Source organism: Zophobas morio, unplaced genomic scaffold, assembly GCF_036711695.1.
Source record: "Zophobas morio isolate AGI-343-1 ecotype UQ-CSIRO unplaced genomic scaffold, CSIRO_AGI_Zmor_V1 ptg000108l, whole genome shotgun sequence".
Lineage (NCBI taxonomy): Eukaryota > Metazoa > Arthropoda > Insecta > Coleoptera > Tenebrionidae > Zophobas > Zophobas morio.
Genome location: NW_026972213.1, coordinates 3,297,717 through 3,322,167, shown reverse-complemented (window position 1 = coordinate 3,322,167; position 24,451 = coordinate 3,297,717). Strand labels below are relative to the sequence as shown.

Sequence of the window (24,451 nt, the reverse complement as noted above, 5' to 3'; positions counted from 1 at the left end):
ACACGATTTGAACTGTTCCAGTGTAGAAAATATGCGAGTTTTAGAAAAATAACTGAATTAAGCCAGCATACAGATTACTGCAGCATAACGTATTATTATTAAGTATTTTTGTTGCTGTGAAATATTTATTTAGGTCATCAGCAACAACAACAAGAATGCGCTAATTATCTGATCGATTGTGATGACTGCAATGTAAATAATTTAATTTGAAAAATAACTTTAGAATGTTTTCCACAATAAGTAGCCCCAAGCTATTTCAATAGTCACTGTACTATTCGTTTTTGCACATAATTAGTTGCTAAAAACAAATTTTTGAAAGAAAAGCTCCGTCTACCCCACAGAATAAAGTTTAAACAAATTACTTTGTGAAGCCTCATTAAAGTTTATTGGTACTTCGTTATTCCATATCACATGCACACGTGAATGCATTTCACAAACATAAACAATATTGAATTACCTGCTGGTGGTTTAAATTTAGTAACATGTTCGATAATAAATGCAAAAGTTTATTGTTTCTGATGATATATCACCACTCGTTGCGATAACTAATTAACTTTATTTATTATTTAAAAACTCAATTACTGCTGCCTATCATGTCTCTAAATATAAGAATGCTTAAAAAATATGGCTAAAAACTAGATACATTATACGTGCCTAAGTGGAAAATTGGTTGTTTTGGTTTGAAAAAATTGTTAACTGTCAAAAAAATATATTTTTTTCAATCAGTCGTAACCAAATATGAATAACCCACAAAATAAATATACGCGAAAAGTTTATTAGTTACTTTTGGAAAGCGTTGACAGAAAAGTATGTTACTTCGTTTGGGTAAAATATAAATATATTAATATATAATAATAATAAATATACATGAGATACCAAGCTAAAATAAATAATAGGTTAGTGACTTCTAATTTTTGAAATAGTGAAATATATATATAAAACTCAAATGTTTCAGAAATCAAAATTTTAAAAGGTCGTGACAGTGCCGTTTTAAAAATTTTAACCGATGCTGAATTAAGGGTACTGCAGTGTTATCAAGTTTCTAAAATAACATTGCTTTTGACAATTGTCGATGAAGCTCGTCACCGCGCGTTCTGCTATTTTATCAATCTCATAATTGCTATCTACAATGTTTAGCAGATTTCTCTGAACAGACATTGAAGACAAGCTTACAAATTTTCGTCCTTCAATGGATTTCTAGCCGATTTTTAACAAATTTCAAATTGGAAAGTCAGCAAGTGTTTATACGTATACGTTATATTTGTTAAATTGTATAACTAGGCCTTTGAATAAAACCTGTAGTTAAGAACCTTAAAATAAAGTTAACTAAATTGGAAAAAAAATATACCACCCGTCTTACCACGAAGTAACAAATAGGACAATTCTTACATGGAGGTGTTGGTTCTTGTTCATCTTCATGTTTTTCCTTTGGTGATAAGAACTTTTCCGCTTTATAAATTTCCTGTTATTTACTAAACTACTAATCAGTTCACTTTGTAGTTTCTTTTTATTAAGGTCTTCATTAAATGTGTTTAATTTTTGGGATTATTTTTCCAACGACTTGGAAGAAATATTTCCGGTTTTAATTTCGGAAAAGTAATTTGGCGATAAGAAATGCAAATCCATATAAAGTTCTCTGTTTTATTAAAATCTGCTTGACATACTTTCTACCACTGTGTCCATTATTTATTACAATAAAAACTTCATCTGTAAATTTGGAGAACTCGTTTGGAGCAGCTTTGTTTCCACGTGTTCTCCACACCTGTATTTTTCTGATTTAGTTTCGCGTTTGCCGAAAAAACCGTCTGATAGCATTTTAAAATATCCATTCCCTGTGTTTGAAGATATTTAGATAATTTACAATCGCCAGTTTGACTTATAAGGGTCATAAAAGTTTTACAAGGTGTATGTCAAGTGAGGTTACTTGTGGATATTGAAAACTACAAGAAAATGTCTTCAACTACTATTCGAAAATAGTTAAAAAATAGTGGAAAATGTTATAAGTGTCAAAATCAGTCTTATTTTACTAAACACTGCGCTTGCCTACCCACTGTCTATTTTCTTACACGGTATCATTTGCCAAAATCACTCTGATATTAGCAAATACTAGCCCCGCCCACCCGCCCTCTATTTTCTTGGAGCGTATGTTATTTGCCAAAATCAGTCTTACCTCAGCAGGTACTAAGCCCGCCCACCCTCCCTCTTCTCATTCTGGCGACTAATTTTATTTCTGCTCAGTATCAAATCATTCATCATTCAGATCGAATCAAGTCAATCACTGAGAAGGAGACAGGGTGGATGGGTGGGGCTAATCTCATGAAAAACTTATACAATAAACGAAGCCGAAAATGACTTCTGGATATCGAAATCTACAAGAGAATGTCTTCAACCAATTTTCGGAAATAGTTGAAAATGGTGGAAAATGTCAAAAGTGCGAAAATCAATCTTATCTTATCAAATACTAGCCACGCCTAGCCACTTTCTATTTTCTTAGAGGGTATATCATTTGCCAAAATCAGTCTTATCTTGGCAAATACTAACCCTGCCCACCCTCCCTCTAGTTTCTTGGGGCGTATGTCATTTGGCAAAATCAGTCTTACCTCAGCAAGTACTAGGCCCGCCCACCCCCCTCTTCTCATTCTGGCGACTAATTTTATTTCTGTTCAGTGTAAAAACATTCATTTCATTCAGATTGGATCAAATCAATCACTGAGAAGGAGACAGGGTGGGTGGGTGGGGCTAATTATGTTCTTCTGTCGGGTGGGAGTGGAAACTTATAAAAACTTATATAATAAACGACGCCGAAAATTACTGCTGGATAACGAAATCTACAAGAAAATGTCTTCAACTAACTTTCGAAAATAGTTGAAAAATGGTCGAAAATGTCAAAACTGCCAAAATCAGTTTTGTCTCATCAAATACTAGCCCCGCCCACCCACCCCCTATTTTCTTGGAGGGTATGTCAAACAAAAATTTTATACCGAGCAATTTTGACCGAACTTTAAAAATAACTGTATTTCAATTAGAGATTTTGGAAAAACGGTAGGAATTTCCGAAGAAGCGAAGCCGAAAATGACTTCTAGATATCGAAATTTACAAGAAAATGTTTTGAACTAATTTTCGGAAATAGTTGAAAAATGGTGGTAAATGTCAAAAATGCCAAAAACAGTCCTATCTTATCAAATACTAGCCTTGCCTACCCACTGTCTATTTTCTTAGAGGGTATATCATTTGTCAAAATCGGTCCTGTCTTAGCAAATACTATACCTATTAAGCTAATTAAAGCGTTGTAATAATCACTAGGTTTTCAGACGGGTGTTGGAGCCGAAACTGGGGTAAGCCAACCAACAGTATCAAATACAGTTAAGTTTGTAACTGACAAACTTATCGAAAAAACTTTTAATAATGATCACTGAATGCTTTGTGATAAACTGAGCAACAAACTCCAGCTCTTCACTCCGTTTGCTTTGACTTTTGTCATGTTCTCGGTCACTTTCACTTGCTACCTTCTGAACAGTCCGACATGATTACCAACAATCTATTTATTGGTTTATCCCTTTTATCTTTAGATAACGCAAAACTACGAAAAACCAGCCTTGTATCGCAACACAACATCTTCTTGTCCCCAAAAATCGTACTAAATGCCTTTTTCTAACAACAACGACAGTGCAAGTATTTTCTACAGTTTGGCAGTATCTATTTTAAGAAGTAGCATTTCTTCTGTTAATGTTATTAATGTGCATTTTAGTAGATTACATGCTAATGCTAAACAGTAGATGCTAATAGTGATCAGCATGTACTTAATAGTATGTACTCATTTTTATTAATTATAGCCAATAATAGTAAATATTGTTAGAAAAATTGGTCGAAAGTTATTTCGACAGGACTTCCCTCGCCCCCGAAGTGCAGTGTCACAAATCCCGCTTCTTTGACAAATTAAAAAATTTGATTGACATTTTTGAGATATCATGATACTGATAGGGAGATTTGGCTAATTTTTGTTAGCGTTTTATCATCTGCATGATCTGCACGATATTCCTAACATACATGTAAAATACAATCGGGTCGGTAGTTTTGGAGATTATCTGTTTAATAAAAATCTGAACAGACGGTACACAAACTGAGCCACGAGACCTAATCTTTCATACTCTATGGGTCATGAAATGTCGAGAAAACATAAAAAAGTAGCCAGTCGCCCCCCGATAGACTCGATTACAATACTTTCTTTGCTTACGCTCAGAAAGTAAAAATAAAATTCCCAAAATTAAATTTTACAATTTTTCGAAGACTTTGTATTTAATAGAACGTGTATTTCCACTTTCTGGGGACCATAATGTAAAACCATTATATTCTTTCCACTTATTGGAAGCTCCATCTGTAGTATTGCCAATAAAATTTTTAGCCTATTTTATTTTTTAATAATTAATTTTTTAATAATTAATTTTTTAATAATTGCAAAAAGTAATTGTAAAAGTGACTGAATTATTCAAAAAAAGTAATTCGTTGCAATTATTCATTACATTTTTTTAGAAGTAATGCTTTACAATTACTCATTACTTGAAAAGGAATTGAATTACAGTAATGAAGTACTTCTAATTGAATTACTTGTAATTGAATTACTTCCTACCATTGCATAAGATAACTTAACAATCCTAAAGCCACAAAAAATAAAGTATATTAAAAAATATACGTATACCGGGTGTCCCACGTAACACTTTCGGGCGCAATAACTCAGGTATTTTTGAACGAATTGTTATGAAATTTGAAATGTAGGTATTTGATAGGTGAGGATTAATATGAACCGGTGAAAATAATTATTATCTTGAAAAAGTAAATTTTCCATGCCTTAATTTACTTTTGCATCACATCATCAGCACATGAAAAATAAATACTGTATGCAAAAATTAATCTCCGAAATACGTCTGGTTAGGCAAAAAACGATAAATTATTGCGTAAATAATTCCAAAAAGTATAGGTAGCTATGAAACAAAAAACTGCGATCCTCGTATTTTGGACACCCTTGCGGGAATTTGAACACGCTTTCCGTATCTTGAAATAAGTTTATTAATCTCTGTACTTTGAATTTGGTAAATTCATCATCGGGATATCGTTCGATAAGAGTCCTGATTGTTTCATCTAGGTCTGTACGGCATTCTCCGTAGATTAAAATGATTTCTGTTTTAATAATTAAAGAAAAGCGAACCATTTTCAATAACTTGTCAGATTTTGATTTTCCCGGCTTCTCGACGGGTCAGCACGCCCCTGTATATTAGTCGTCACAAAATTTATGCAGAAGCTTGATAATTTGAAACGAAATTTTTTAATTTTTAAGTAACATATTTGGTAGTATAAAATAATTTAGTGGTGACATTTTCAATTTTTTATTTTTTTCTTCTACTTCCGGTTTGGTGGGAAATATACTGCGGTTAATTTTTTAAATGAGGCACCTTCTATTTTTTTTTAATTTGTGGGAGCAGAATAAAAATAATTGACTGTTCTGAGATTTTTTGTACACCTGTAAGTTTACGTTTCTGCAAATTTTTTTCGTTTCAGGTTTCAGCAGCTTACTTAGCATTCGAATACGAAGTATACGTATTTATCTAATTATAGTTGTTGCCATTATCTCATCTAGATGCCGTTTAGTTATAATACAGCCTCAAGTATTTTAATTGTCATAAATTTATATCTATCGTTGTTAATAGTTATTTATTAGATGCAATGTTCATCAAACGAGAATCAATTTCATTGTGACAAGTTTAAAGCCGCTTAACGTTCAAAGTGATAGAAAAACGATTAACCAATTCTCCGTACTTAAAGATCTGAAACAGGTAAAGAGCGCATTGTTAAGAAACGGGAAAATAGTACATTTCTGAATTCATGAGAATACGTACAACATACTTTTTATATTCAAGAGATCCTACCCTCTTGAACATAAAATAATGGTTTACTGCACTAGTTTTTCAACATACATAAAAACTTTTTCATTCATTTAAATACTTACTAATTCTCAACTAAGACTAGTTATAAATGTTGTTCGTGATGCGTTGGGCAGTAGTTTAGTAACAATATTTTTATCCCCCTTGTGACATAATTGTAAACAACACTATTAGGCAAGGTGCACATAAACAAGTATTACGGGTTGCCTGGCACTTAGAAAGTTTTGTTGCTTCAAACGAACATCAAAACATAACACTTCAATAAAAAACAAAATTTATTTTTTAATACTTTTATAATTAAACATATCGACAATACAAAAAACATACATACATTTTAGTTAAATTTTGTCACAACTGCCACATTAAATACAACCACAAAAATACTTGTACAGTTTTAAAAACTTCGAAATTAACCACTACAAATACCTACTAACAAATTATTTTTATTTGTACAAGAAAACGGCTGCAATTTTCCTAAATGTACTTCATAGCCACAACTTTCAGCATACAATCTCCTGTCAGTGTCAATAGCATCCATGCAAATAAATCCTTGTGTAGTTTTTCTGTTATTAGGATCGTGAGTTTGATCAGCCGCGTGAGCTAAAGTCAAGTAATCTTTATGATCCATGTTCAGGTTTTGATATTGAACACTTCTTGGGTACGTCAAATGGTAACAATCGTGAATTCCTCCATAACAACAAGGGCAACAAACAAAATGGGCTTTATTTTTTATACAGTTCTGAATGACTAAATCGGTGGCGACGCCACAAGCATGAAGAGAAACGCCGATGTCATAGGAACCAATAAAATAGTCCAAATTTGATTGTAAAATGATAATGTTGGTTAAATTCATTTTGAGTATGCGTTCTTTGGCTCTAACTAAAGAGAGTTCTTTATTTTCAACCAAAATGATGGTGCATTTTGGCAATAAATAAGCGAGAAGAATCCCTAGATGACCACTTCCACTACAAAAATCGACAATTCGGCACTCTTTTGAACCTACGAGTTTTATTACTGCTTTTGCGAGGTTTTCCAACTGATCGCACTTTCGGTAAGCCCGATTTTCTGGCAAAGCTCCACTCGTAGGATTTGCTTCTGATGGTATTTTAGACCAATCAAAGGGAACATCATCACCATAAGGGTACAAGGAATTCGCGATTTCTATGTGATTGTTATTAATAATCCTGAGGGAATTTGTGATGTCTTTTTGTTTAGTGTAAATACGTTTCTCTGGTTTATATCTTCCAGGATTAGCAGTGTACAAACTTTGTTTGACAATATCAGGTACAACTATAGTAGTCACATCATTCCCTAGCGCATCCAAAGAAAATTTCATTTTATTTACGTTTTTTTCTTTCATGGTATTAAACCAATTTATAGTTAGAGGTAGTTTTTCCCTTAGTCTATCTTCCGGACACAATGCGAGGAAAATTTCCGTACACGAAAATAATATAATATCTGACAAAGTCATAAAAGGTCCTTCTCCAAAAGTGTGGTGAAGATCCAACTTATCAATAGGAATGCTACTTTTGATTGCTTTATCATTGCTTTGTTCTCTGGCGACTTTATAAATGTTGTGCATCCGTACAGGTTGTCCCATGTGGTACTCAAACCTTGACATATCTTGAGGTAATTTCAACACGTTTCCGTCAAAATAACTCGACGGATTAAGAAGAATACTTTTTATGGTACTGACCATGTCAACCTCGCAAAATTTAGTCCAAATTGAGCTTTCACTGCACGCCATTAGACAAGCGTCTCGAAACCCAAGAAGCTTTTTTACTTTCTTGTGCTCTGAGTGTTTGATCATTTGTCGAGCTACTGAACACAAACCAGCAATAACATAATTATCCTGAACAATTACTGGCCACACACAATAACTTGCAACTTCCGGAAAAGTTTCAATTATCTCAAATGTGACCCGACTCATGTCTACTTTAATGAAAGCCCCTTTCGGCTCATCATCAAGTAGTTTGATGTTTAATTTTATATTTTCGTTTCCTGAAATTCTGTAAATGTTCAGGATAATTAGAGATTCGAGGTCTACATAAAAGTTGATTTTATCGAACTGGTACGCCGCGATATATAGATTATCCATTTTTTATATTATTAGTTACACACAATTGGCAATTTGTCTTTGTACTCTGTGAAGCATACGTGTATTGAGAACTTTTTTCCTGGCTGTTACGCACAACGTGGACGCAGCTGCCGTGATGAACATAAAAACCTCAAACCTCCAGAAAGCTCTCTCGTCCACGTACGCAGCTTTGTCACAACTTCTTGTAACAGTTTCACCACTGGCACATCGTAGAACTTCCTTAAAATGAGTGTGAACGCAAACTCCAATACTTTGACTAGCGATTTCAAATGCTGCAATTAAATTAGTTAATTTTCGCCGTTAAGCGAGTCGAAATTGTACCTGAGCACGGTTCACAGTCTTTGATGACTTCGTACTTTTCTTTTTCCCAGCAGGTCGAGTTCTGCTCAATTGGGAAAGTTCGTTTCCTGCTGGGGCTCGAACTTTCTGTCCAATGAGATTCAACGAATAAAACTAGAACTGTTAAACTAAAATTACGATGTGAAATTAGAATCTGCAGACAACATTAAGTTAGGTTAAGTTGTGATACGCACATTCCTAAAAACGTGATGCCGAGCAACATGCGTTTCTTTGGGCAGGATTCAATCATATTTGAGGTTTGAAAGGTGATATGCTCGGAGAAAAAGTTTGAGTTTCGCACTAGTAATTAAGGTTTTTCTTATTGAAACAAGTATTTTTTTATCACCATGTTGACATTCTGTCACTACGTTCGTACGTTTTGTGCTTGGGCGCCTGCGCAATATCTGACAATAGTGGTTTAGAGTAGCCAGTGGCGGAGAGGAAAAACATCCAACCAGGATTTCATATGGTTAAAAAAAAATAATAATGAAAATTTCGTTAATAGAAAACTAGTTTAGTATTAATCACAATACAAAAATAATTGCAAAATACGGTTTTTCTAGATAAAAAGCAAATTGATTCGTATTTAATTTCTAATCATTTAGTACAAGTCGTTTTAATTTTTTCTAAAAGACTTGTTATTTCTGAAATAATATTAACTGTTTGTAAAGTGAATAACAGATTCAATAGATGTTATTATGTTCAATAAAGGTGATAAACCGATTAGAACAATGTGCAGTTACTTTTTACTTTTACTTTTCGTTTCAATCATTTTTGGCGACGTTGAGGATAAATATAATTTTTGAATAAACTGAATCATAACTTTTTTGGAACTGGCTATGGATGTATACGTACCACAGTTGCTGAGATATGAACTGGCTGGCCCCGAAGCTTTTAACAACATATTATGAACTGGATTTTCAAACCTGTTTTTGTTTACTTATGGATAAAAAATATTTTATCTTGTAGAACATTTCGTACTTTTTGAGATAACATTTCTGTAGCATGGATATCACAATCGTATATTCTTAAAATACACTGACCGGCAAAAAAAACGACCACCCTGAAAAATTTCGCAAGACCACTTTAAAAATTATTAATTTAACTAGTGATCGTTATTTTATTAAAGAACCATTTACTATTGACACCTGTTGTACAAATCAGCAAAAAAAGAAGACATGTAAACGCAGAATTAAATTTAATTTTACAAAAGAACAGAAACAGACCAAGTACGATAATTAAAACAGTAAAGAAGGCTGTTGTTGTGAACAGTGTTTTTCATCGTTTGATTATAAGTTTTGTAGTTAATAAACGTTTTCATACGAAAACAAGGCCGTTAACTCTTAAAGACGTCTCTCAAATTGTCGCTCTGTTTCTGTTATTTTGTTAAATTAAATTTAATTCTGCGTTTATTTGTCTTTTTTTTTTGCTAATTTATACATTTTTAAAGTTTGGTTTTGCGAAATTTTTCAGGGTGGCCGGGTTTTTTTTGCCGGTCAGTGTATATTACCACGAGATTCAATTTTTTATCGGATAACTGATTGACCCAGACATTTTAGTGGCGTATAATTTACTATATAATTGTTTAAATTATTACATTATAAGTATGTCATGTTCTTTATCATCTTCTTTATCATAGCAATGTTTTGTTTATGTATGTTCCTACTGTTACTATTAATTTTTCATTTACACAAAGAATAAAACCAGTTAATGGACAAAGAAGCGCACCAAGCGCAATGCAATGTAGCAATGTGTTAAAAATTGTTTGACGGTTAAAACTCCAGGAACTATTTAAAACTGGGGTGAGTCCAGGGCAACTGATCAAAGATAACTGCTCCCGTTATTTATTTTGGGTTTAAATTAACTCCTTCAAATATTCTAGATTAGACAATCAAATTGTAATAGCGCCAAAAAAATAAATTGTTTGGCCTTAACACCATAAATAAAACAAGGATTCAATCTTAGTACTGGAACAATCGATACTCTTCATCTAGAGGACATCTCTTGAGGACTGGCAATAAGGGATTCTGTGGTCGAATGAATCTATTAATTTATATTCTACCGATGAAAACGAATATATATTGTTACGATTACCGGTGAATAAAATCGACGTGGGTAAAACTCAACAATTTATTTCTTAATAACCCGAATTACACTACTGATCATTACACAGCGATTATGTTCGAGAACGCCGCTTCGAGGGTTTTCTGGGTTGCCCATCGCGACTTCCGCGTCCGGGTTTTTCGTCAGCGAACACCACGCCGCCCGGCCGATGAGTCATCACCGCCGTACATACCGGAATAAACACATACATACTAGAAGACCCACAGGCGTCGTATCCGGGCGGCGTATGGGTTTCTTTTGTAACAATATGTTTGGCATGCAGTTAATCAAGAACAAGTCGATCATACATAACAGTTACGACAAAGTTTAATAGTTTAATGGCGAAGATAATATACACATTGGCTTTTACAAAATTAAATTTGTGTTACATATTGGTCACCTTAATTAGAAGATTTAATGCAACAGAAAATTTTTGGTGACAAATACGAAAAAAAGGAAAAAATATCAGAACGCTTCCGAGGTTTTTTAAAGCTGTTCAAGACAGTCAACGTAGTGAGAAACTTAATTAATGGAAGAATTTATAACTTCGATGCCAAAACTACATCAAGCAGGAAGACATGTGTAGTATTATTTGCCAAAATTAAAAATTAACATTACCTGTTCATTTCAGTTGTTAGAAAAATTGATCTAAAATCATCGAGGCAGAACTTCAAACAAAAAAAAGTCGACAAGAAAGGGGATCCATCTAACGCTAGCAGAAGTCAAGTTCTCTATATAGAAATCCACACGTCCACCGGCAGTCGTTATGCGCGAACTGGCGAAACTCAAATTTCAACTGTGCGCACACACATTTTTGCAAACTAATTGTGATAAAAATCAAGGTAGACTCATAAACCACAAATATAGGAGTATGTTATGTTATAAAATGTAAAGATGAGTTACTATGAAAAAAAAAGGTTACGTCATTTGACTGTTGGTGGACACAATTAGATAAATTTTATTGATTAAATCAAGAACGGCTCACTCCATTTTCTCAAAATTTGTGATGTTGATTACATTATCACAAATTTTTGTACTGGCAAAAGTCACTTAACAGATATACGTAGTACCTTTTTTACATTTACTTTATCACCGCATAGATATCTTTATGTTAACTTGATAGGGGTTCCTATGAAAAAATAAAATTCGCAAAGTCAAATTTTATCAGTTTTCGAAAAAGCTAGGTATGTTTTATTGTATGTACCTACTTCAGGGACGAGGAAATAATAACGAGAGGGACGAAAAAATAGGTACTAAAATTCCTTCAGTTAACTTACTAATAACTTAAAAAAAAGAATGATCTTATCTTAATTTCCCAATGGGACCCGAAACGATCTACAGGATGTTACAATTGCAAATGCATTAAATATTCCTAAAAATATAACAAACGCGTAAAAATGATATACTCCTATGTAAATATTGGATAACAGCATCTTTTTACTTTCACAGCGTAAACTCAGTACGAAACAATATGTCTCCTGTTTCCGTCTGTCTGTCTGTCTGTCTGTCGGCCATCTGTCAGGATTATTATTACACAAATAATCTCCGAAACTACTGAACCAGTTGTCAAATCGGCTAATGATCTCTATCAACAATTTGTTGACGTCATCGCCAAAATTTACAGTAGCAAATATTGTTTAAATTTTATAAAATAAGATAATGATGCACATGTGGTTATGAACCCCGGTTGAGTTTTTATCCTAAACATCCAGATTTTTGGAGAAAAAAATCAAAATTGCAACATCTTGTAATTTAACTTGGTATTTAAGCTATTTTTTTAATCAGTTTTCCATCTATTTTAAGGTACTTAAAATAGAAGGTCAATTTTTGTCGTGAATTTTTTTAATATATTTTTTTTACATTTCACCCTATTTTCATGATTCCAACGAATCCATACAGAAACCGCCGACTTTGCGATTTTTATAAACAAATTAAAAAAAAACGCTTCAACGACAAAACTGATCTAAAGCACCTTATAATAAATAAAAAAAAAACAAAATGTGGGGTGAAACGTACCATTTTACCTACTACTAATTTGTCCCTTTTTTTGGCATACTTATATTATTTTATTGGATTGGATATTCCTAGATGTGTGATTTATGAATCGTGTCGAGTTTTCACTTATAATAATTTTATAGAATTACATAGTCTATGTATGTGTAATTTAAAATCCGTGTTGAATTTTTACCCTAGACATCGAGATTTTTGGGAAAAAATTCAAAATTGTATTTTACAATTTAACTTTAAAATTGCAAAAGTGAATGTACTGAAATATTGCAAACGCTTTAAGTTTATAGAAATATAGATGATAAATCGTTAATCAAAATTGTTTCGATTAAGTTCTTCCCAAAAAATCATGATGTTATTTTGATAATCTTGCCGAACAAATAAATGTCCTCTAAATTTTATAAAATAACATAGACCTGCAGGTGTTGTGTAGTGTAATTTATGAAATCGTGTTGACTGCTTATCCTTAGCATCCAGATTTTTTGACAAAAAATCAACATGGTATAACAATATTATATAATTGAACTTTGAAATTGCAAAAACCGAGTACCGTGAAATTCTGCAATTATTGTTTGAAAATTTTTTTAGTAAGTAGTTTTGTTTTTCTTGGTAGCCTCATCAAAATTCCAAAAACAACATCATTTTTTCAAAACACCAATGTCGCCGGCAAAACTGAAAAAAATAATAGTAATAATACCCAAACAACACCTGCATATAATACCACAGGGCCGCATTTTCTAAATTTCCCGGTGAACCACATGTCCTCAATCCGACACTGTTATATCTTATTTATGAAATAATAATTTTAATTAAAGACCAGGCGCGGATCCAGGGGGGGGCAATGGGTGCAATTGCCCCCCCCCCTGACACACGACCGAGGTCCTTTATTTTGACCAATTTCAAAATTTTGAAATCATATTTCATTTTGTAAATACAGTACAACCTCTATAATCCGAACTCACGATTCTCTCAACATCCAGTAATCCGAACAGAGGCTATTTGAAGTCGATGCCTCTTTAATCCGAACAAAAACTCTGCAATCCGGTCTGAACTTGAAAACATGCATCCACTTCCAAAAATGACGCAAGATCTTTCTGCATATGTTGTATGGAATATTTTGAAATTGTTAAAAATTGCGATATTTCAAAGCACTGAATTAATTAACTAATTTTGGAAAAACGGATGAAGTTATCGGAGACCCGAAATCTACAAGAGAAAGTATTTAGTTAAATTTCGAAAATTGTCGAAAATGGGTCGAAATTTGCATGAGAAAAATTTCATTTTACGAAAAAATTTTCTAAAAATTCTGAAAAAATTCAGAGATATTATATCCCGACGTGCTGATTCCAAAAATATACCATGTTTATGGTAACGAAGCAATATTTTCGGAAAATTCGCTGTGAAATTCGAATTTTTCGAAATTTTTAAAAATTGCGATATTTCAACGATTCTGGAAAAATGGTTTAAGTTATCGAAGAAATGAAGCCAGAAATGACTTCTGCGGTCCAAAATCTACTAGAAAATATATTTATTTCGAAAATCGTCGAGAATGGGTCGAAATTTGCATAATGGAGGTAATAATGGAAAATTTCATTTTTGAAAAATTCATCTAAAAATTCTGAAATATTTCAGGGTATGTATAGATCCCGCAATGTTTATTCCAAAAGATAGCGTGTTTATTGTCACGGAGTAATATTTTTTTAGAATGTATCTATTATCCATTGTTGCTTAAGAATTCTTTAATTTTTGTTTAATAAAATTTAGGTTTATTTCTTGAAGTTTGTTTTCAGTTGTGTATGAAGTTGTTAATCAATTCCCTTTCAGATTTTTGGGAAAATTGCTGATCCAAACAAATCGTTAATCCGAACACACCTTTTCCCAATTAATTAGGATTATCGAGGTTCTACTGTACACTATACGTGTAATGAAAAGAACCAAATGTCACTCATGTTATGTGAAAAAGAGTATACTAGCTAAAATTTTATAAATTTTCTTATTTAGAACGAATTTCTGGCAGATAGGTAAAATTGCACAAAAATTGCCCCCCCCTGAACGAAATCCTGTATCCGCGCCTGTTAAAGACACAGTAGGTATAGCAGGTTGGCGTTTAAATAAGGACAAGAAATACATATGTTAAAGAAGCAGTAGATGAAGTAAAGTAAAAAGAATTCGATATAACATTTAGTGTGAAAGAAATTCTTATTCAGTTATCAATTTTTGTATACATGAAAAGAAATTCATCACTTAGAATATCGGAATTTTAAAAACCTTACATCTACATGTCATTGTAAAAATAGATGTTAAAATGAGGCTGTATTGTTGACCGGCAATTCGATCGGCCAGTCGTTTCGTCGGCAGGTGAAAAAAACCTTATTTTACATATAGTTTAATGAAATCTTTATTGTAATCAGAATCAGACACTAAATAAAACGGTTTATAAACAATTAATAATATATAATTTAAATATTCTTAAGGAAAATATTAAAAAAAAAGTCAGTAAATTCCTAATATACATACCTACAAAATTTGACAACAGTCGGTCAAGTAGTTTCGGAGATTACGTGTCTAATAAAAATGGATATAGGCACCAGAGAGATGGAAACGAGAGACCACTTTTTTCGTACTGTAGGGGTCTAGAACTAACCATCCGTCGGACGGACCCTATTACAGCACCTACTTCCCTAGCTCGGGAAGTAAAAATTTATCAGGACATTCCTGAACAAACTGTGTTAATGCAGTCTTTATAGGTAGTTGGTTGTTTATTTTGCAATAATTTGCTGACCATGTTATTAAGCATTTCGGCGAACCTCAACTCTGGTCTAGGACGGGCGTTTACTAATCCGGCACTTTGACTCGGTTCGCAGTCATTTACACCCATTTAAGTATAGCATTAACCCCAGGCCGGCAAACCTCTGATTCTACTTATTTTTTTTATTTTAGAATCAGAATGAAAAATAAGGTACTTGGTTCCAATTATGCTGATTTAATGCAGAAACACTTTCGACTCATTTTGGATTAGGTGATGAAAAATTATTTTAATAATTTATACAATATTAGTATGCATGAAGTTACTACATTTTACAGGTTCTGTAATACTAAAAGCAGCAAGTTGTATAATATAAATTATAGGTTATAACATAATCTACATACATATATAAAAGGAAATATTCCGATTAGGCCCTATCAACGCCCAACCCAAACCGCTAATGATAGACATTTGAAATTTGGAAAAGATATTCATTTTATACTAGAGGCATCATTTAAGAAGGGATTTCTCGAAATCCATCCCCTAAGGGGGTAAAATTTGTATAGAACCAATATTTCTACTGTAAATTTACAACTTCGGTTTTTCCAAACCTTGCATTTGCGAGCAACGAACATTTTAAACTTATACCCCTAAACAGATACGTTAGTGCATAACTCCAACTGGCATTGTTTTTTGTACTAACTCCTTGGAATGTTAAAATTAAGAAAAAAGTAAGAACTAGATACGTGATTTTGTTTTCGAAGCATATTTTTTCATTAGGCTAGTCCAGTCCTCTTGGTATATTTACAATTTTTTAAATTCAAATTCTGGTAATGTTTTTAAACTCAGTTCGTTAAATAGAATATTTCTTGGTTAGAGTTTCTTTATTGAATGTTGACAATCTTGTACCAAAGAAACAACGCATATTCCTTTATGCAATTAATAGTGTTTCTAGTAACATCTAGTTGATTTTGTCTCTTTGCGGAACTTTTGGTCATCATTTAGCACATTGTCGCGTTGTTGACAGTCAACAGATCAATTTGAAGCTCCATTATTAGGTCTGACATTAGTCTCGAGATAAATATTTACACCGTTATATTAAACGTTCAATTTACTTCAGTTTCAAAATTCAAAAATGTGGCGCACTAAGAGATCTTCCTACAAACGTGATACGTTACGATTTATTAGTTGCTTAAGGACAGTCATTTAAAATACTGAAGATGAAAATTTAACCAAGCACACACTGTAATAATAGTTTTAGTTTTCTATCTTTCGGTAATGTAGAAATGAATTTTGACGATGAGTCACAGATTAAACAAAAATTTGAAATTCTAATTTAAATTTACGTATGGGTTTTTTGAAATCGTAAGCATTCATCAAAAATCACATGCTAGTGCAGTGAACATCATCTAGTACTCTACTGCAAAAAAGTATGGAATCGTAGAACGGTAGGTACCACTAAGTGATAACTGCTAAAATTAACAAACTTGCGTAGAGGCAAAACACTGAAACAATGGTTTAGTTTAACCACAGAAATACCTCTCGATGGTAAACATTTTAATTTTCACCATGGTGATGGTGGTATAAATAAAGTTCGTATTGGTTAAAAATATCTTCTGACGGTTTGTTTTCAAAAACAGTTTTATATCAAACAGAAAATATAATATACATAAATAACAAAAATAGAACTATGATATTTTAATAAATAAAAAAAATAATAGAAACATAATATTGGCTAACTTAATAGCTTAAATAAACATCGTTGTTTTTTTCTAAAATTATCAAAATGTAACAAATATGGACACATTTTTACTAAAAAATAGTTGTTATTTTAAAATATGTTTAGTATCAGTGCTAATAAATAATATATTTTTGGAAGTGTGAACAATGTCTACCCACGTATTTTGGGACTCTACGTATACTGCAGGTCAAATCCAACACAAACAAATTAGAGTTGTGAATATTTAAGCTTAATATTCTCCAATTTTAGAACTATCCATGGATAGATTTTCAAATTCAAATTGTTGTTATGCAACATATCAACCCATTTAACAAAATTATTTAAATAAATACACTATAGAGGCGAGAGCTAAAGCGTTTTTACGGAAAAGGTGTGCAATTAAATTTGGTGGAGGCAAATTTTTACCTCACTGGCAATTTAATTAGTACCTACATAAATCATGTAGCGGGTTATAATGCGTGGTAACATTTCACTGTGCCGTTAAATTAGACTTTTCAACATTTAAACATAAATTATAATTTTTATATTTTTTATAGTAGCTACAGATTTGAATTATTTAAGGATTGTTGTAATAATTTTCTGCTTTGCTAAAATAGGATAATGAGTTAAATTAATCTTAATATAAATACTATTACATATATGGGTCTGTTCAGAAAATGGGATTTTAAGTACAAAATCAATAGATTTTACAATTAAAAAAAAATTAAATAAATTCTTGACAAAAAAGTATGTTATAATAAAATTATTTGACACATCCAACTTTTGAGATATGTTATTCAGAAAAGAAAAAGGAAAACCTTTTTGTTACAAAATGATTTTTAAACTCAAAATCATCAGTAGGTTTTATGATTATTTGACTATGGGGATCTATTGAGTACAAAATGACTTTAGGTGTAAAATCTATCGATTTCATAATTATTAAGATATATTTTTAAAATTAAAATTATAAAGACTTTGCCCTGTTTTTAAAGTATATTAAAAAAAAAATAAAATTCGTTTTGGGCTCATGAAGCTGTGCTGAATTTCAAGGTTTTACAGCCTGTTTTAATTTAAAAAAATTGGTCTAAAGAGTTTAGACAGTACTTCCCTCGCTGTCGGAAACTTGACGACTGCATGCCTATTGTGTTTTTTTTTCTCATTACATTTTTGTAGTGGAAATTTAAAAAAAAAATGTGATGACGTCATCAACATTTTTGCAAGGACACGTATATCAGTTGGGATAGATGTAGTGTAATACTAAGAATAAAATTATTGTATTCCCAAATTTTCAGGAAAATGAATTGGGTCGTTTTGAATATTGATTTGTTATAATCAATAAAATAACGAAATAATTTACTCACGTATACGGCGCCGGTGTGTAATATCTAGAGAGCGGATTTCTGTCGGGCTAGGCAAGGCCAAACTCGGTACGGCTCGTACGGGATACGAATTCATTGCGGTTGCGGACTGCACTTCGTTTATTTGAGATTAGAATAACGCTGTTTCGTTGCACTCTGCTGTTAATTCCCGTTCTCATTTACTTAGCCGTTTGATTAATAAATCGTTAATTATATTTATGGAATTAGTACTGATTAAATTCAGTGATTATCTATCACCCGCTACTGAGTCCCGGCGATCCAGCGCGTCCCCACCTATAATCGTGACGTGGCCCGACAAAAATCCGCTGTCTAGTAATATGAAGGGCAACTGAAAATCGTTTATGTACAAACATTCTTAATTTAAGATGACAAGCGTAACAGCATACGTGAGAGTCAAACAGAGAAACTGTAAACAAAACGACCATCGGTTTTATTGCTTCGACTTCCGCTTATTATATAAAACATTGGGTTTTATTTTAATTCTTGACGGTGAAATTCACAATTGGTTGATTATAAACATATCTATTTCACATTCGCGGAACCAAGTGAGCGCATAAAACAAATGCAGGTATGTAATGTTAAAGTCGATGTAAATAAGCGTGCTACCCTTATGTTTCAACCGAGTTTTTCCTTTAACAAATTTTGTGTCTACCAAATTGGGTTGGTTGGGGTGTAATACTAATAATAAGTGTTGCCTTTAATTTAATCAATAAAATAAATTGACTTCATTAATTTTTTTGAACCACCTCTTAAGAAAATCTAAAAAATATGAATGGAATGATAAATCACAAGTACAAACTCATCATATTTTTTGCATTTTAGATAGGATTTATTCAGCAAAATTTAAGGGTGACGTCATCAATTTTTTTAGGAGGGATGAACAAATACATTTTGAACAAAAGTTTACCATGCCTATAACTTTAAAATATTCCCAAGATTTCAAAGCATTCGGTTTTGTAATTCCTGATTAAATCGATAAAATAAATTCACGCCTTCATTAATTTTTTTGAGTCACCCTGCATATGCAAATCCAAAAAATATGAATGGAGTGATAAATTACAAGTACAGACTCATCATATTTTTACAGTTTGGATAGGATTTATTCGGCAAACTTTCGAGCTGACGTCATCAAGTTTTTGGAGGGGATAAGCAAATATATTTTGACTAAACATTTATTATGCTCTTTATGACCTTAAAACATCTGCAAGATTTCAGAGCATTCGGTTTTGTAGTTCCTGATTAAATCAATAAAATATATTTACGCATTCATTAATTTTTTTGAGTCACCCTGTATATGCAAATCCAAAAAATATGAATGGAGTGATAAATTACAAGTACAGACTCATCATATTTTTACAGTTTGGATAGGATTTATTCGGCAAACTTTCGAGCTGACGTCATCAATTTTTTGGAGGGGATAAGCAAATATATTTTGACTAAACATTTATTATGCTCTTTATAACCTTAAAACATCTGCAAGATTTCAAAGCATTCGGTTTTGTAGTTTTTGAGTAAATCAGTAAAATAAATTTACGCATTCATTAATTTTTTTGAGTAACCCTGTATATGCAAATCCAAAAAATATGAATGGAGTGATAGATCACAAGTACAGACTCATCATATTTTGTACATTTTAGATATGATTTATTCCACAAACTTTTGAGCTGACGTCATCAAGTTTTTGGAGGGGATAAGCAAATATTTTTTGACTAAAGATTTATGATGCTCTTTATAGCCTTAAAACATCTGCAACATTTCAAAGCATTCTGGTTAGCAGATTAAAAATTAAATTTCAAAATGTTGTTTTATAATTTTGATTTTTTTTCCAAAAATCTGGACGTTTCGGGTGAAAAGTCGATTCAGAGTTGTAAACTACATGTGTAGGACTATGTTATTTTATACAATTGAAAACCCATTTACTATGTACAATTTTGAAGTGACGTCATCGCATTAGTGGTGGGGATGATTAGACAAATTTTGGTTAGCGTTTTACCATCTACATGATATTCTTAATATAAGTACAAAATTTCACAACAATCGGTCGAGTACTTTCGGAGATTATCTGTCTAATAAAAATCCGGGACGGCAGACGGACGGACAGACGGACGGACAGACGGACAGACGGACAGACGGACAGACGGACAGACGGACAGACGGACAGACGGACAGACAGACGGAAATGGGAGACCTATTTCTTCGTCTTCTAGGGGTCATGAAAGATCGAGAAAACGTAAAAGTAGAGAGTCGGCCGACGGACTCGATTACAATACTTCCTTTGCTTACGCTCGGGAAGTAAAAATCAGTTAATGAATGCAATTATTTTCAATACCAAATTAAGTTCATTTCTTTCTGATTTAAGATTTAGAAAGGAACTACATATTTAATAATAACATTTAATAACAACATAAATATTGGTTCATAGACTTTTTTTGGTTTATTCAAGTTCCGACAGATTGTCTTATTCAAGGAAATTGTGCGCTCATCCAGTTTTTCTAGCTCCGGAATCACTCGACTCAGTGTAACCAAAAAAAATTAATCTACGAATAAATGTTAATTATAAATATAGCAATTTGCAGTGAAATTATTTTCATTCTTGTTCTTCAGTACAACCTCCTTTTACTGTATCTAGGTAGGTAGGTACGATTTATAGGGTTTTGTAAGCTGAAAGCAGTGGTGAAAACCGCGTTCCGAAATTTTCATAAATATGAATTAATATATTGATTTTTAAGTATACATGATGCAAAATTTCACCACAATTAAAGAAAAAGTATGGTAATAAACATTTAAGAACTGCCCTTGCCTTATATAGAGAAAGTTGTGGGTATGTTTTATGTAAAATTTCATAACAATAAGTCTATTAATACGGGACATATCATTTTTAACAATTAATTGTTCAAAAGCTTTACCCATTATCACTGCGTAACGGTTGGAGTATTTTCTTATTATTTGTTAGTTTTTGGTAATACATTGTTAATAGAGTTTGTGACATTTCAATAAGAACTTTGTGGTTGACATTTACAACCACTGGTAAATTTCTTTAAAGATTATCTCACAGTTTCAAGAATAGTGATTCAAGGAATTAAATCACGCTAATTAAACACACAGCAGCTGTGAAAGCAAATCTTAATTTAAATTATTTTTAGCTTTCTTCGAATTATTAACAAACTATTCTCTCCTAATAATGTAATTTATAAAACATCTAAAAATTATATTTTAAGCCACTTAAAAATACTGATGACACTAACATTTTATCAAAGCCTTATCATTATCACATAGAAAAATCATGACTGGCAATTCTCCATTGCCGCAACACTATGCAATCTATGACTAACTCATACCTTGAAGGTTCTAGAACTTTACATAACATTTTTCTGAAACGGAGTCACAAGGGCCGTCTCACACTTTTCTTGAGTGTTCGCCGCCTCTTGTAGAACCAAATCATTATCACTGCCAGATAAAGCCAACAAAATATTAATTATTGCACATTAGCAACTTCATTTGCGTAAGCAAATTCATATAAATACGGAACCGTCTTTCAGAAGCGACAATATTTGATAACCGTTCAAGCAATTAAGAGCTTCAAGAGCAACATGAAGAGTTTAGTCGTCTTCAGTATTTTATGTATCGTTGCCGCAGTCCAGGCTAGGTCGTTCTTGATCATAAGGGATGACGAAGTTGCCCTTCCTGCTTCAGAGAAGATATCGAAGAGATCACTGTTTGAGCAACTAGGTGATGAAGAAATATACGAGGGTGAGCAAATTACGTCTTCACAAGAAAATGGAGACCTGAAAACAGTCAGTGATGAAGATAACGAAGAAGAAGTAGTGGATTCGTCGGAAAAAAATGAAGATTTGAGAATCGACAAACGATCGGTTAGTGGACTGTACGACAACGTGGACGACATGAGGTTCAGGTTTTTCCGTAAGGGCCTTATTCGAGAGCGATTCTAACAACCCTGGACATCGTACTCATCTACATTTTGGATATTTAACCACTGTCATCTTCGTTATAATTAGTGTTTAATTTATTCGTATGTTGTAAGACTGATTATGTTTATATTTTTTTATCATTTGTTTTAATAAATTGTGTAAATGTAATCTACTCCTTTATTATTTTTAATCACTGGGAGACTGATAAACGAACTGCCTGTCTTACCAAGCACAACGCTGTCTAAGTGAGAAAAAGATTAGTGTGTTTACTCACAGATTTATTTTTAAAACCTTTATTAAATCTAATTTTAACAAATTCTTATATTAAATAACTTATTTAAATATGGTCAGGAAGCGCGTGTCATTCTTTTAACACATATCCCCAACAAAAATGGCGCGCTTCTTTATTTAATTTACAAAATTAGACTCTTGAAATGTTTTTAACGAAAGTTGTTGGTCTCTGCGTAAACAAATCTATTTCAAGAGCAAATTAAAGTCACGTGAAAATAAGACGCAAATGTAGGGTTTGTGTGTACTTTTCTAAATTACATAAATGTTATTACTTTCCACTTTGTTTTGAATTTGTTAACTTACTGGTTATTTGACATTGGCGGAAGTAGGTGAAGGGTATGTGGAAGTAATATTAGAACTTATACTTATTGTTAAAGCGATATCATGTGCTGTTTGTCTGACAAAAATGTTCAAGCGTGAGTCATCTATTGAGACGTCTTAGATAATTTTTTCTGCAAACTGTAATTTTTCTCATAGTGACAAGCATGCTATTGACATTTGTAAAAATAGTGACTGTGGACTTATGTGTTACTACATGTAGTAAAATATCGAATTCTTTAAATTCATGACCATGTTAATCATTAGCCAAATGTGTTTAAAAAGCAATGACTTAAGTATAAGTGATGGATTATATTTGAGTTTCATCTGAATTTTAAATATACTCTTCTGAGTAACGAGTAGTTAGTCAATAAGTAAATAACTTATTAATAGAGCAAAAAACTTTTCTGACACACAACTTTAATAAACTGTTTGCTTGTATACTTAATTTCATCAACACAAATTACTTTTTAATACAAACCATTAGCTACCATCTCTTTGTTTCCCAGCCACTGGCTCTCGTTTTATTTGAGATATTAACACGGTTAAATAAATGACAAGTTAAGTAGTAGAAAAAGAAAACCAATTTTGAACATAAAAAAAATTGAAAGTTGAGGTATCTAAGTTGAGGTTCCCTCACCTTCGACGCAGAAGCAGTACTCTACTGCGGTATGAACAACTTTGCACATTTTATATTTTACTTATGGAATTATTAAATTTATGGATGACAGAATATTTTTGGTCAAGGATTAGTTAAGAAACCAATATTCGTCATGAAGGAATATCTCTCCATCGGTTTTCTGCAGGAAGAAAAAATATGTTGTAATTAATCTCCTTTATTTCATAAAACTGCATAAATTGTTGTAAATTTTCTCAAACAGTGTATTAATAATGTTTATTCTTTTGACACATAAGCATCAAATAAATCTGAAGTTTTAAATCACAAATAAAAAGACATTTAAAAATATACCTTTGATTTAAGCTGTATTAACGAATATCATCTTATAGATAAATATTATAGTAGATAATGTATGTACAATGTAACACTCTACAGAACCCTATTGTGTGTCAAGAATTAAAGGGCAACTAAATCAATGTTAATGTTTTGCCACAAATTTAAACAACTTCATTTCATAATCTTCATTCGAAAGGGTGTGGTAATTCAAATATCCCGCCAAAATTTGACATGTGAACAAAATTTTAAACCCCGCGAAGAATTCAAAATTTGGCCTTGAACTGTGATCGTGAACGACGATGGAACCCTACGTTGTGTTTTTTTTTTAATGGCGGAATGCGTTCAAATGCACAGTGCTGAACTCCAAGATTGGAAAAGTGTTCCTAAATCAAACACAAAATATGGAAATAAAAATCGTTTATTCCTCCCTTACCTAGATCATATAATAAATTATCATCGATCAGTAAAAATTATATGATCTAAGATTCCTCCAATCTGGAGAAGTAAAAACAATTGCGAAATAAGCCGACTTTAAGTAGGGGAATTTATTCCGCAATTGAAAAATTCTCTCCAACCTTTAACAACGAAATTAAATGTTACAAATTAATGTAGATATTTGAATATCACCAA

At 32.3% G+C, this 24,451-nt stretch overlaps 3 protein-coding genes across 3 annotated transcripts; 1 reads left to right on the top strand and 2 right to left on the bottom strand.

Annotated features, from left to right (window-relative positions):
- Positions 1-6,210: 6,210 nt before the first annotated feature.
- Positions 6,211-8,034, bottom strand: LOC135144649 (glutathione S-transferase C-terminal domain-containing protein homolog). The gene has a single exon (XM_064076701.1). It carries the CDS (start codon positions 8,032-8,034, stop codon positions 6,346-6,348), a length of 1,689 nt encoding a protein of 562 aa, XP_063932771.1. The 3' UTR covers positions 6,211-6,345.
- Positions 8,035-8,049: 15 nt separating this feature from the next.
- On the bottom strand, positions 8,050-8,827 carry LOC135144651 (protein JTB). Its single transcript, XM_064076702.1, has 3 exons — positions 8,568-8,827; positions 8,356-8,501; positions 8,050-8,306 (listed from the first exon to the last, which is right to left on the bottom strand). The coding sequence occupies exons 1-3, from the start codon at positions 8,621-8,623 to the stop codon at positions 8,050-8,052; spliced, it is 459 nt and encodes a 152-aa protein (XP_063932772.1). The 5' UTR covers positions 8,624-8,827.
- Positions 8,828-16,624: 7,797 nt separating this feature from the next.
- On the top strand, positions 16,625-22,425 carry LOC135144685 (uncharacterized). The gene is made up of 2 exons (XM_064076738.1): positions 16,625-16,677; positions 21,868-22,425. Exon 2 carries the CDS (start codon positions 21,919-21,921, stop codon positions 22,276-22,278), a length of 360 nt encoding a protein of 119 aa, XP_063932808.1. The 5' UTR covers positions 16,625-16,677; positions 21,868-21,918; the 3' UTR covers positions 22,279-22,425.
- Positions 22,426-24,451: the final 2,026 nt, after the last annotated feature.